We start from the raw sequence: 15,579 nt of genomic DNA on the forward strand, positions 1-15,579 counted from the left end.
AACAACATTTATTTCTGTAGCACATTTTCATATAAATAATGTAGCTCAAAGTGCTTTACATGATGAAGAAAAGAGAAATAAAAGACAAAGTAAGAATTAAAATAAGAACTCTAATTAACATAGATTAAGAGTAAAGTCCGATGGCCAGGGAGGACAGAAAAAAACAAAAAAAAAAAAACCTCCAGACGGCTGGAGAGAAAAAATCTAATCTGCAGGGGTTCAGTGGCCACGAGACCACCCAGCAACCCTCTGGGCATTCTACCTAACATAAATGAAACAGTCCTCTTTGGATTTAGGGTTCTCACGGAAGGGCTTGATGAAGATGGTCACGTAGACTTTTGCCTTTTAATCCATCAATGTAGGAACATCATGATGCTTTGATTAGATGGTGGTGGCGCAGGTCACCACCACAGAAAACCAATAAAAGAAACAGAAGAGAGAGTAGGGGTCAGTACAGATTTTAGAGCCATCATGAATAGTTATTATAATGAATTGAAAATACAGAGTATCAGGATTAAATGAAGGTGAAGTTATGAGAAGGCCAGCAGTATCGTACGTCAATGTTGCCGCCATATTGCGAGTGGCACTGCCGTGGAGTGAAGTAATGAATAATGTGCTGCTTGGGATTGGACAAAACGCTCTACGCTCCAAACCAGAACCTGGGGGATTACATTTCATAGGTAAGGCTGTACAATTGTATTGGTTATATTTGGCCATTAAAAAATCCAGTTTTATAATCTTAGCACTCAAGGTCTCCTTACAATAAAATTAAACAGCTTTAGTAAAATTAAAACAAGAGAATGATAAATCAAAAAGCAATAATTAGCAAACAAACAAAGATAACTGGCAGTGACAGTGCAAAATTCACAATTGGTATGCCAGTTTGAAATGGGAAGACAATTCCCGAGTTGAGGAGCACAATGAGAGACGTTCAAGCTCTTATAGCACTGAGTCTGACGTGCGGTACAGAAAGTCGAGATGCAGATGAGGATCTGAGTGAGCGAGAGGAGTGTCAGTCTGGAGGAGATCAGTGAGGTTGTGGAGAGCTTTAAATGTTCAGAGCGGTATTGTGTATTGTATTCTGTAGTTAACAGGGAGACAGTGAAGTTGAGAGAGAATCGGTGTGATGTGTTCAGTGGATTTAGAACAGCAGGTTATTATCCTGGCAGCAGAATTTTGAAGAAGTTGTAAGCGATGGATACGTTTTTGTGGGATGACAGATAGAATAGCATTACAGTGATCTATACGTGAGGTAACTCGGGCATTAACTGATACTTTAGTAATGTGTTGCGTAAGAACAGGACGAAGTCTAGAAATGTTTCGGAGATGGAAGAAGGCAGTCCGAGAAATATTACTTATATGGGAGGAATTATTTAATAGTAATAATAATTAATTAAATAATAACTACAGGGTCAGAGGGGTCTGCTGGAGCCAATCCCAGCCAACACAGGGCACTAGGCAGGAAACACACACACACACCCCCCAAGCACACACTAGGGACAATTTATAATTGTCAATGCATGTCTTTGGAGTGCAGGAGGAAACCCATGCAGACATGCAAACTTCGGGACCCGGGAAGCGAACCCAGGTCTACCACTACCACTGCGCCACCATGCCGGCCCTTCATCGAGTTGTGCTCTTTGCAATTCCATGCTGAGCCAACATTCCTTCAGTGAATTTCAGCAGATTCCACTCCCTCTGCCTAAGAAATCCCACAAGTTTTTTACCAATGGTGCATTGGGGCATCCAAGCTCATTTCAACCTTGGCTCAACTGGACTACGCTGTGCAGGTTCAGACTACCCATTAGGCATTGCAAACAGGTTGTATCTGTTATGGTTACCATACAATTTTAAAACAGCCTTTACTTTTTGATTTACCCTCATTGTTGCTTTAGCCCACCTCCTGGTGTCAAAGTAATCCCGTCCAATTAGGGCTTTTCCTTGAAAAATCACAGATCACAGTTTGTAGTTCTACAGATACAGTTGTTTGGATTTACTGCACGACCAATGAAGATGAATCAGCATAACATCTTAAAAAAAAAAATAAAGAAGAGCACATAAGAAAGACAATGAGGGCTTTGTGGCCAAGTGTCATATGACCTTTATCATAGTCTTCTTCTATTTACAATGTTTTACATTACATTTGTTTGTTCTTCTGTTTATTCTATCTTTATCTGGTATTGTCTTACTGTCAGCAGTTGTCAGGAGACAAACACGTTAAGAAATTCATTGAAGTACGTCGATACACATGCAGTAACAACACACTTGAACCGGAACCTGATTTCCCTTCCTGAAATGAACAATACTCTCGTTGTACTGCTGGTGTGAGGAACAAACATACTGTGAACGAGTGCTGGGAAATAAGGGTAACCATAGCGTCGAAAAAGAAAGGCGGACAAGGAAGACTCCAGTGTGGTAATGTCTCAGTAGAAAGAAGTGAAATGAGCCATCTAGCGACCAGTCATCGCTGCAGTTCCTCAAGAACCTTTCCTCATCTTGAGATGATACAATTTTAATATGTGCTACCCATCCTTAGGGGGCAGCAAAAAAAAAATATATATATATAGTGTGGGGAACAGCCCGGACACAGTCAGGTAGACATGTTTAAAGCACCACCACACGTTTATTATACAACTAATATTTACAGGTGAAACACACACAATCACCCCAAAGTCCAGGCCTCTTACAAATGCCTTTCTCTTCTCCTGACCGCCTCCACTCCTTTCCTTCAAGACTCTGTCCACTTCCACCCGACTCCAGCCATGGAATGGAGGGAGGCGGCCCCTTTTACCCCCACCCGCCTCCCGATAATCTTCCGTCGGCACTCCCCAGTGTGGCAGAAGTACCGGCTGCGCACCCGGAAGCACTCCGAGTGTTCCTGGTCTTCTTCCCCCCAGCACTTCCATGGGCTCCTCAGGCATTGGGGCGTCCCCTGGTGGTGACCATGGGCACCTATAGGGTTGAGCTTCCAAGCTCAGTCCCCAAAGCCACCAGAGTGGCGTGGTCTCTGGGAGGCATAAGCCCTCCTCCGGTCCTCCTGGGCATCCTGCCTGGGTACCACCCCCAGCCTCCTGAGACAATAGATATACTAGGGGGGCTCGCTTCACTCACCAACCCCCGTGCGGGCCCTACTCACACGTCACTTCCCGGATCTGCCGCTTGTGACAAATCGTGCTGTGCTTTTGGATAAACAGAAATATCAACTCTGTCTTTGATATCTCCATCTTTCGAAACTATTATTGCTGACAATTGGTCACATGTTGGTTTATTATATACTGTATGAGAGCATGATCTTTCGAATTCATATAGAAATCCAAGAAAACTTCTTTGTCTGCGTTTTCATATAAATTTCATGTAAAGTGCGATACTTTTGGACGTAAGGATTTGTATCCATTATTGGCTGTAGAATTTCGAATACGTCCGATCGTTTAACTTTTTCGATTCTATGTTGCATCGCTTCTTCATGATCATAAATATAAACCTGACCGAGTTGCGGTTTCTTTGAAATTAAACTTGTAGTAGCTTTAATTGTTACGGGACCACAGATTATCATAGAGTATGGTCCTGAATCATGTAAATGTACGTTTAGAGCATTGAACAATGCGAATGCGAACAGATTATTGCAGATTCGAATATTTTGCCTGTAATGTTTGTAGATTTCACTTTCACCAAATAACAAATCTTATTTCTCGTGGATACGCATCTTCAATGGGAGAAACACTACTTTCCTAGATGGCAACACGAATTAGACGATCTACAAGTTTCCGACTTAAAGTGTAAACCTGAATAATATCTATATAATTCTGACATATCACCTAAAGTATGTCCATATATCCAATCTCTTTTCGCTGTTCTGTTATTTCACCAAGTAATAATTTCCACTTGTTAGCTATAATGCGATCTTTTTTTTTGAGACTTTCAAATTTTAGTACTTTCATAATCTCTAACCTGCTCTGCATGAGTATCGAGCCAACATTTTTGAACCTCTTTATGACTTTCTACTTTGTCTTCTACTCTTTGTCTTTTATTTCTTCCCCCACTTGCACCTTATTAAAGCTGAGAGCACAGGAACTGTGTCTGACAATAGCATTCACATGAATGAGAGGTGAGTGGACCGTGGGCCTGGTTAAATCTCCTGGCACAAAGTCTCGTCTCAGAGGACTTTGAAATTATCTCTCAGAAAAAGTCTTGTCTTGTCCCAGGATTTTTTTTTATATAATAGAGAGATATACACAGTGTGCTATACCGGGGGCATACAGCTCGCCAAACCCGGACACAGACAGGCACAGAGACACTAGTCCAAGGCAACACAAGTTTATTTTTAAGTGAGGCAGCGCTTTTCCCCGGTCCCCACTACAGAGCACAGTACAAAAGCACCAGCAGTAATGCTCAGTACCTTCTTCTTTCTTTTTCTTCCTCTCTTTCTCTTCTGCCTCCACTCCATTCCCAGGAAGCTTAGTCCTCCTCCACCTCCCGACTCCGGCTCCTTGAATGGAGTAAGGTGATTCCTTTTACTCAGTTCCTGGGAGTGTTCCAGCTACCTCATTAATATTACCTGGAATCACTCCCATGTGTGGTGTAAGTCCACTGTAGGGCTCTACGGCTCCCCCTGGTGGCCCCCACTGAACCCAACAGTGCCGTACCAGACTCCAAGTCCCGGAATGCCCTGCAGGAATCTGTGGTGTCACAGCCGCCCAGGAGGGCTGCCCTCTAGTGTCCGAGGGGAGGCAGTGCCTCAGAGATGTTCTCTCCCCCTGTCCTTTCACCCTGCTAGTGTCCCAGTTGGGTAATGGCCGAGGCCATCTGTCACAGTAGGGACCCGAGTTTGCCACAAAACACATGTTTATTTTGACGGGGAAGCGCTTTTTCCCTCGCTCCCCACAGCAACACGGTACAAGTAAGCAGAGCACCAAAATACAATGTTCATAGTCCTTTCTTTGTCTCCTTGTCGTCTGCCTCCACTCCTCCTCTTGGTTAGCTTTATCCCTCTTTCTCCCGACTCTGGCACCCTGAATGGAGTGAGGCAGCTCCATTTTAAGCAGACCCTGGGTGTGTCATTAATCGGACCTGGAATCACTGCCAGGTGTGGTGAAGGACCCATATAAGGATCTGCAGCTCCCCCTGTGCCACACTCCAACTCCCAGCATGCCCTGCGGGAATCCATGGTGCCATAGCCACCCAGGAGGGCTGCCCTCTAGCACCCCAGAGGAGGTAGTGCCCTTCCCGATGCTCTCTGCCTTCCAATCCAGCTGGCGTCCTAGCCAGGAAATGTCCGTGGCCACCCACCACTATATATATATATATTTATCCAATGAGGGCAATCTCCTTCGGGGCTGCTGGGAAATGGAGTCCTTCACGTGATAGCACTGCTACATCATTTCCTTAATAACTGGCCCAGACGCCTTAGCACCCTGTGCATTGATCTCTGCCTTTTTCATTTTGCAGGTGTACAGCTTGATGAGGAGATGCTGGTCACAGAAGCCAGAAGACAGACCAAGTTTCGCACAGCTCCACCAGGAGATCATGCTTCTCCGAGATGAGAGGGAGACCTCCAAAGGCTAAAGGCAAAGGCCCACTTCTTCCATAGTACTGTATCTCTGAGGCCAGTTGGCAATTTTGTGTTGCAGGTCCACCTGAACGGTTCATCTCCAACAGAGTCACTCAGACGCGATCATTATTATGACACATTCAGGTGATTCCTTCATCCAATGTGACTTACCAGATCAGGATATGTTACATGTGTTGGGATGGGACAGTGGCAGGTTAAGTGAGTGGCTTGGGGTCGCAGGTGGGAGCTGACCCAATAGCCAGCCTTGTGATTAAATTCCAGTGCATTTGCCACTATGCTATACCACCCACCATTACTGAATGGGAATGAAGACAAATAAAACCTTGTGTGCTTCTTATCCTTCTGGAGGTTACCCGGCGAAGTGTTAAGAATCCCTGAAGATGTACATCATGATGGCTTTCCCTACTCTGGCTTATTTGAGTCAGAGAGTAAAGCTTTCATGTGAACATGCAAATGGACAGCCTTTGTAACAGACAGCATTCTCTACATAACTTATTTCATTTTTCAGTGTTGCATACAATGTAATTTTTATTCTCTTCTTACTTTCTCATATACAAAGTTTAGGGAAAGTATTGTAATCGTCCAAAAATTCGATGTCAAGATTTTGATGAATTCTCGACATTTTAGACCTCCCTGACTTTCTTGTACAGAAAAAGTATTGTAATCGTCCAAAAATTTGATATAGAGATTTTGATGAATCTCGATGTTTTAGACATCCCTGACTTTCTTGTACAGAAAAAGTATTGTAATCATCCAAAAATTTGATATAGAGATTTTGATGAATCTCGATGTTTTAGACATCCCTGACTTTCTTGTACAGAAAAAGTATTGTAATCGTCCAAAACTTTGATATAGGGATTTTGATGAATCTCGATGTTTTAGACATCCCTGACTTTCTCGTATACAAAGTATAGGGAAAGTATTGCAAAAATTCAACCTTGAGCTTTTGATGAATCTTGATGTTTTAGACCTTCCTGTGTTCAAAAATACCATTATAGGAATTATGTCTGCATGTGTGTATGTAAACACGATAACCTGAGTACGCTTTCATTTAGGTCAAACAAATTTTTCATACAAGTGCTAGGTACAAAACGTAGATTTCTGTCAACTTTTGGCCTATTTCCGCTAACCAGAAGTGGTACTTTACCTTTTATTCATGTAGCTGTCGAGTCCAATTTATTCAACTTTACTTTGATAATAATTTTTCAATATGTTATTAATTTGATTTGATTTGTTGTTGATGGTTTTTTTAATGTACATAATATAAAAATATAATCATTGTCTTGTGGTTTACTCCTCAAATATCCAACCCCATATCTGAGTATACGAGAAAGTTGAAGGGAGACCACTTCCGATATTTTATGTTTTTTAATTGAAAAGGAAGATTGACTTTTTGAATCTGTTGTTTTGGTTTTTTTTTTTACATTGTATGGTATCAGTAATTTACAGTGTGCTTTGTAAGGTTTTACATCAAAATATTATTAAATTATGTATCTCCACCCACATGGCTATATGCAATAATTGGGCTCAGGGTGTAGTAATGGCTCATGTGAGTGTCAAGACTAGTGCTGGTGTGAAGGGCAAGGAAAGTCACTTTAAAATGCATGTCAGATAATATAATCTATACAAAGAAATATAATGATTTAAGTCATGGCATCAAATGTGTTTGAAATATTAAAATGTGTGCTTCAATTAAAATGTTTATGGCTAAATATTCACAACTATAATAGGAAAAAATAAAAAAATAATATCCTATATGTAATCACTGACCTTGAAATCATCTAAAATGATACCCGACTGACTTTGAACGTTGTTGTTATTAATGGCTTGTGAGCAGAGAATCAAGTAGTCAAAATCTTACAATATCCGTTATCAACATCCTCGACATGGCATAAAATAACACTCCACAGTCCTATAATAATGTCCCCCATTTTTCTTTTTTTTAATTTAGTGAAAAGGAGTAACTTTCGCCTCTTGTATCCCATTATGGTTAATGTGGCCTGCATAACTTCAAGTCCATCTGATCATTTGTGCTGAAGACACCTTCTGGTCTACTCTTTAGCATAAGGGTGTGTAAATGTGTAGATGGCTCCTTACCCAGACGGGAGGCAGACAGATGGGCATCCCGGCCAAGAGGAAAGAAGGAGCCAGACCTGGAAGTGACAGCAGGAGGAGATGGACGGAAGATATGATATTGTTGGGGTTTTTTTTTATTCCCCCACAACAGGAGATGGCAGCAGCCCTCTGTATCGGCACCTATTTGGGAACTGGTAGGGAATGCTGGGAGATGTAGTCCAGCAATACAGTCTTGCTGGGGACCATGGGTGTCACAAGGGGGTGCTGTTGGGAGATGCGCTTCATAAAATGGGACTTTTGTATGACCCGGAAGTACTTTCTTCAGGCCAGAAGTACTCCCGGGTCCTTAATAAAAGTAACCGCACTCCCTTGTCTAGGTCGGAGTCACATCTGTGAGGACGTGAAGCAACACTCAACTGGAGGAGGGTAGTGCGGTGGTGAGAGGGACTGGGGAGGAGAATTGGTTTGTGGCGAGAGAAACCTGTGCTTTTGTTAACTTGTGGAGGTATTGTGTAATTTGGTGTAACAAACACACCTTTACTGGAACCTGGGACTGTTAGTGTGTTCGTGTTGGGGTTTGGGGCTTGCTTTGTTTCACAGGTGTCATTTAATGCAAAAAAATATGGTCAGAAAATGTCCCAAAAATGAAGGGTTTTTTAGGTCTAGAGCAGTGTCCGTTGTTGGGTGGAGTTTCCGGGGGCTTTAGGCCATGATCTCAAGAATTTAGCTCTGAATCAATTGAAACCCTCCCCTTTCTCGCCTAATGAACATGGTCAACCTAATGGCTTGCTCTTCTATCCTCTCTCCCTCAGACTGCGTCTGCTCCAGTCGCTGCTTCCGAGCCCTTAAGTATGGTCGGGGCTCAGTCTATTACATGTTCTTAAATTCGTGCGAGAAGCATGTTGAGCGGTAAGCCTGCAAGCCTGCAGCTGATCCCACATAGGGGGTGGGTAAGAGTGTGTTTATTTCTCATTGAAATACTGTTTAAGAGGGAGGTCCTAAAGGGCAGCTGTGCTTCATTGCCAGGGGTTTACTGTTTAACAGAGAGACAACTTGCAATTAAGAGCGTAAGAGCGTGCCGCTGGCGGCCCTATGCATTGGGAGAAACAGAGCAGGGGAACTACTGAACAGCACATGAGTGACAGTCACGACCATTATGGCTGCCAAAGATGATAGTTTGGTTCATATTAAACCGGTCTTAACAGATCTTAGTCCAAAAAGCGAACAAACAGTCAGGCAGGGAAAGTGACGTCCTCGGGGCCGGGACCAGAAGTAATGTTTTCGGGGATGGAACCGGAAGTGACGTCATCGGGCCCGGAACTGGAAATGGCATCTTCAAATTTCCTGCGGTCGTTCTGCTGATGAAAAAGAGAAAGAATCAGAGGACTCTGCCATCCCTTGGTCTGGCGTATAAGTTGAGCCCTTTAGCTGCCTCCCATGCACACGTATCTGACAGCGTAACTCTGAACCATCAATGCACAGCATTTCGGAAAATGTGAGAAAGGATGACACCCTTGATAAGGGAGAGAAATGCTGCTAAACCAGCTCAGTGACGACACCCATTCATAATAATTCACATCACCAAGCCATTATTACAAAGAGTGTTGAAGTTACAGGCATATTAAATTATAAAAGTGATGAATATGACGTTCAGACTCCCTTTTGCTGCATATTTGCACTGAAGACCTTTACCTTCTTCACTTTCTGGAGCTTGGGGGACCTTGAGTGTGGCACTCCTGATATCTCTGCAAAAGGACGAACGTTATATGGTTGCAAGACATGGACACTATCCAGTGACCTGAGATGAAGACTGGACTCCTTCATGTGTGTCTCTTCAGAGAGTCCTTGTGAGCCGCTGGTTTCACTTTAGGTTGCTCACGGAGTCCCGAATGAGGCACATTTATCTGCATTGAGAGGAAGCGTTAGTTATGGCACTACGGCCATGTAGCACTGTTTTATCTTAGTAGAGTAATATATTGCTCTACTTTCCCCTATTGTATTATTAATATGCAACCTTTGTCACAATGCCTAATCTCACAGACTTACCACTGTTTATCCTCACCTTCCCTTCTATATCTATAACCTCGGGCAGTTAGATGTAGTAAAAAGACAAGCAGGAGTTAAGTTACACATAAAATAATGTATTACTGATATTAATAAATAATAACAAAATGCAAAGTACATTTGAATATTGACAACCATACATCCTGGTTAAATGGTGATATGTAGTTCAGGCGGCACACAAACTTGTAGTTACTTAAAATGTCTCTAGTTAAGGCATCGTTGGTGCTCAGCTTTTAGCCACATGTCTGTTCAATATGTCTGCTGAGCTGTGCCTTTCATTATGTTGTCTTCACCATCGCAGGGTATGCAAAGGATGCTTCTTTCAGATGTTAGTAAGAGAGAGAGAGATTGTGAGGTTAAGCATGTACATTTATAATTCTTCTGTCCAACCCCTAGAGCCAATAGGACATCATGGTACTTAAAAGCTTCTGATCCAAGCCAATTCCAAACAGCCATACCTCAGACCAATGGGGGAAATAGAACATCTTAACACCTGCCACCCCCCAAACTATATGTTAAACATCCTGGCCTCCTTGCGGGTGGTTGAAAGACTTTAGCAGAGAAATACTCGCCAAAATGGTTTAAGACACAACCTCTCTCAACTCTGTTGTAAAATTCAAAAAGACTCAGTCGTAAACACTACATTACATTGCTTTGCCTAAATTACAAATAAAGACATACAAAATATTTATCAAGTTAAATGCAAAATCTCACATCACAACATGCACGATTACCCGAGAGTGATCCGGCTCACAGGATCCTCATTGTTGGACCAGGCCAAGGGGACACCCACGTAACACCTGGCATAGATGGTCACATCTGTGTGGTGGGATTGGACTGAGTGTCTACCTGGAGGTTACCATCCAGGATCCTGAGCTGTTTCGTCGTGTGGTGCGTGTGGCACCACACTCTACCAGTACATGTATCCAAACCTGACCAGCCCTGACCTGACAACTTTATGTCAGCTACCTGTTGTCCCTTCTCAGAGAATTGGCCGACGTGTCTGGAATATCTCAGCCAAGCTTCAGCTCCATCATGTCTCCTGCGCTGGACGTCATTAACCAATGGATGAGGTGTTGCATTCTTTTTCCATATGGAGTGAGTGTACATACATTAAACATAACAGGTTTTCACCAACACGAAAAAGCAGTTTTTAGCTGTGTCTGGTTCTTGTAATGTAATCTGAGCAGTTGACTGAACTCATTGTGCAATTGTTTGGTGCGTGAAAGTTCCAAAGAACATTAGTCCCCAACAGCAGCAAAAATGCCTAATAGAGGGGGAAGCACCATCAGAAAACCCTGGCTAATAACATAGAGAGCCATGAAGAATCTGTATAAATAAAAGATTTATTCTTACAAAATGCGCTGAACAAAAGCATTTTTCATGGAATAAAGAATTCTTCATGTTGCCATGACCTGGCCTGAAATAATTTATTTTATAAAGATTCTATATGGGCATTTTTTTTTTTTTTTTTGCAAAAGAAATGATTTAACATTACAAAAACATTGGTTACACTTTAGGCTTGTCAATCATTTCATCATTGTCTAACCCACTTAGTCCTAAACAGGGTCTGCTGGAGCCTATTCCAGCTAGCATAGGACACAAGGCAAGAGCAAACCCTGGACAGGGTGCCAGTCCATCACAAGTGAACTCACACACACACACACCCTTAATCACACTCTAAGGCCAATTTATGATTGGCAGTTCATCTAACTTGCATGTCTTTGGACAGTGAGAGGAAGTCAGAGCACACAATGGAAACCCACAAAGGCACGGGGAGAACATGCAAACCCCACGAAATGAGGACATGGTATGCCAACCCTGGTCTCCTTACTACCACTGCGCCACCCTGCTTTAGTTTAGGAGCTGCAAAAATGCATCAATTATTCATTTTCTCTTACGTAACTAGACCTTAACAAAGGCTACTTTTGGTCTTCATGAGATTATAAAACATCAGTAGATTGGTTATTCATTTCTGTACTGTGTGGTATATTGACACTAAATGTGGAATATCAAGAGAAATGTGCCTCCACGAAGCCACCTCAGATGACTCCAAAGTGAAGTTTTGTTAGTACACCACATTGTAGAGATAAAGAAACACTTCGCTGATGTTCTGTAGGTGTTATGAAGACCCATCGAAGTGTGTGTGAACGTCTTGTCACGTAAGAGTAAATGAGTAATCGATGCGTCTTTGCAGTTCCTAAACTAAAGTGTTACCCAAAAATGTTCTGTAAGTACATGAAGCTCTGTAGAGCACACAAGGCCAAAGGAGTTGCCAGCAAGGACAATCCAAAGCAAACAAGTCCCGTACAAAATCCTGTAGCGGCCGTGGAGATGCCAAAATTCACACAGTCCAACGACGATGATTTGTTTATCTCTTTGAGGGCTGAATATTTTTTCTTGACAGCACACAAAGCAATGGTTTCATATTGAAATCAACATTAAAGGTCTGCTGCTACGTGCCAAGGTGCCAGTTCGTGAGGAATACACAGCAGGCTGACTGCCAGGCTGTCTTCACGAGTTGGAGGTTGCAGTTGCCGTGCATCACAATCTGGTTTGTACCTAATATCACTGTAAGTGCCGGTCCTCCTAGGTGAACGTTGCTACAGGCGCGTCAACTACACCAGCGGTTCTCAGACTTTCGTATTTCTCACGCCCCCCCTTTTCTACCTGGAGTAATTCTGCACCCCCTGCATAATATAAAATAGATGAGAATAACCCATTATATAATTAAAAAAGGTGTGATACTCGTGCGGCGTTGCGGCATCCTATCATTTTTACTTCCATAAGATTTGCATGTGTTCGGCTAACTTCGATGAAATATTTGCATTTTATTTTTTGAAAGTGCTTTAATAACTGGTAAAATGCTCTGTGTGGTATTTGGTAGTAAATCTAATCCCAAAAAAAAAGAATAAATTATTTATTCTTATTTAATTATTTTTTATGTAAAGAAACAATTAAATATGTTTTCCTTTTTAAAAATCTCATAAACGAGGACACCGATGAAGTCAATCTGCGCGAGACGAATGTATTTTCGTCCAATAAATATTATACCGCTGTTAGTCGTATCATGAAAATAACCCAAATTATTGAACTCAATTTGGTAATATTGGTTACACTGTCAATGTGGTGCAGTCGCGCCACATTATCACCTGATCTACTGTTACCCGAATGTTTGCGACAGATACCTATACGTCTCGAACTTTCTGGATTGAAAATACGCGACTATAAAAGCAGCGGCAGCGCCGCTCGTCATAGAAAGAAACTTCAGATAGAAAAGGAGCTCAGAGTGTCGTATCTCGAATATCAAACCAAACCTGGACAGGCTGTGTACTTTATATTAGTCATTAGATCTATGCCTTAGAAATGTTTTATTCTAATTTTAGTTGTAATGTATTTGTTGTGATTATATGCTTGCAAATTTAAATTTGAAATAAAAAAATTAATGTTGATGTCATGTTCATTTATGCGATGCGCCCCACAGTTTGAGAACCGCTGAGCTACACAAACCTGTTCAGCACCACAATCAGCTTGGGACCGATTGATCAGCTGATGCTGGTACCTCACATTCGTTTTCGATCACTTGGATCAAAATCGGAGTCTGACAAGTCAGAGTCCAATTCAGTGATAATATGTAAAAAGTTGTCCAAAGAGTATTTTACTTAGAGTATTCACTTTGATCTCTCGATGCCATTTATGCCGCTGTTTGCTCCTCGCTACTCACATGAGTGCAGGGAATCTCGGTCATACCAAAGCTAACTTTCCTTCCAGCAAGGAGAGTTCAACTAAAACATAATGATGGGTTTTGTGACCGTTTACAGTTGTTAACTCCTCCTTTTGACAAAAGTCGACATCCACGCTGGAAAAGTATTGTGGGGACCCCAGGAATACACCTAGCCTTGGCACGGCACACACGCACTCACACACAGAAACACTGTTAGTGGCACCATGACTAGATACAGTACATAACAATGAAATATATTACTCAAATAACACACAATATACCAAAGCCACATATGTAAAGGCCTTCTCTAGCTCCCCAACTGCAATAATAAATTACAACACTAATAGCCAATACTAAACACTAACAGCAACGTCCAAAACAGTCCACTACTGCAGGGGCAGTTGATGATGGAACCCTGAATGTCATAAAGATAAATTGTTGGACAACCACCAATTCTGATGCTCCTCTTTTACAAAAATGAAAAATACAACCTAATAAGGCTTTTAATTTGACACAAATGTTGTAGAGCCAAATATCTTTATGGGAGACTCTTTATACTATAATTTAGGCCCCTTGTATTATCACAGTATTTTCCTCTACTTACCCTTTACCTGTTTTCTTCAAGGGTAAGTGTACTCATCAAGTTCGTTACTGGGTTGGTCTACTGTTGCACTTTAAGATTAACACACTGTGGAACTGGACCCGGACACAGACAGGCGGACATCGTTTCTTCACCCAACACACGTTTATTTTACAGGATATTTACAGAGTAGTTAATCAGTGCAGGCCTCACACTCACTAAATGCCTTCCTAATGGCCGCCTCCACTCCTCTCTCTGAGCTCTGTCCTCTTCCACCCGACTCTTGCTACTGAATGAAAGGAGGCGCACCTTATATAGCAACCCAGATGGGCTCCAGCTGCTTCCCGGCAATCTTCTGCGGACACACCCCCGTGTGACGGAAGTGCCGGCTGTGCACCCGGAAGCCCTCCTGGTGTCCCTGCTCCTCTTCCCCCCAGCACTTCCTGGTGTGGCGGAAGTGCTGAGGTCCAGGGTTCTTCAGGAACCGGGGCGCCGCCTGGCGGTGGCCACGGACCCTTACAGGGTTGGGCTTCCAACACAACCAGGGCAGTCGCCCCCTCGTGGTATGGAGGAGGCACAAGCCCTCCTCCGGTCCTCCTGGGAGTCCCAGCTGGGCTCCACCCTCATGCCACAACACACATGCATAGCTATACGCTGTGGCAGACGGCCGGGGTCCATGCCAGAATGCCCCTTCTTTATATGTTCAGGGGGAGCAACCATGGGCTTTTCATTACCTCCCCCTAGACGCTAGATGGCAACCCCCCTGGGTTGGAGTGGTGCCTCAGTTTCATGCAGGGCTCCATGGGAATTGGAGTTTGGTGCAGCCCTGTTGGGTCCTACAGGCGCCGCCAGGGAGTGCTGCAGGTGGGACTCCTGAGCCCTTATGGGTAGTGTTTTCGCCACACCCAGAAGTGCAGCCGGAACTTGGCAATCAACCACCTGGAGCATTTTTTGGGTGCCTGATGAAAGGAGCCAGTAGCCACCACTCCGGAAGCCAGAGACGGGAGGAGGAGGATGAGGTTGCCTGGTAGGAGTGGTGGAGGAAGAAGAGTGTGGTGTGCTTTATTTTGGTTTATTTTGATGTGCTTGGGACTGTGTTAGGGCTGAGGGACACGGGGAAGACATGGCCCTCAGCTGAAAAAAAAAAAAAAAATCTTTTGTTGCTTTTACACATGCCTCCATGTCAGTCTGTGTCAGGTCGGGCGTGTATATAGCGCCTTTTATAATGCATTGTAACAAAAGGCACTATATGGGCACCTGACCCGACACAGACAGACACGGGAGGAACACTGATAAAACAAATAAATGTTTTATTTCTTTTTCTTCGCCTGTGGGTAACGTCTTCCCCGTAACCCACAGGCACAACACAGTCCCACAAACACAGCACAAAAACACAATAGTTTTTTCTTCTCTTCCTCCTCCACCCCTCTCCAGCAAGTTTTGTCTCCCTCGTCCCGACTCTGGCTCCCGGAGTGGTGGCTGCTGGCTCCCTTTATATTCCACCCAGATGTGCTCCAGGTGTTTGATGACAGATTTCCAGCTGCACTTTGGCAGAAGAACCACCCA

The 15,579-nt window shown here is 43.2% G+C and overlaps 1 protein-coding gene across 1 annotated transcript in view; it reads left to right on the top strand.

Moving 5' to 3' along the window:
• The window catches only part of jak3 (Janus kinase 3 (a protein tyrosine kinase, leukocyte)), a 191,114-nt gene extending 184,981 nt beyond the window's left edge, over nucleotides 1–6,133 (top strand). Inside the window, exon 24 of the mRNA XM_039767079.1 lies at nucleotides 5,446–6,133. Within this exon, the coding sequence (XP_039623013.1) occupies nucleotides 5,446–5,562 (117 nt within the window). The 3' untranslated portion in view covers nucleotides 5,563–6,133. The remainder of the gene's footprint in view (nucleotides 1–5,445) is intronic.
• Nucleotides 6,134–15,579: the final 9,446 nt, after the last annotated feature.

This window comes from Polypterus senegalus, chromosome 10 (assembly GCF_016835505.1).
Source record: "Polypterus senegalus isolate Bchr_013 chromosome 10, ASM1683550v1, whole genome shotgun sequence".
NCBI lineage: Eukaryota > Metazoa > Chordata > Cladistia > Polypteriformes > Polypteridae > Polypterus > Polypterus senegalus.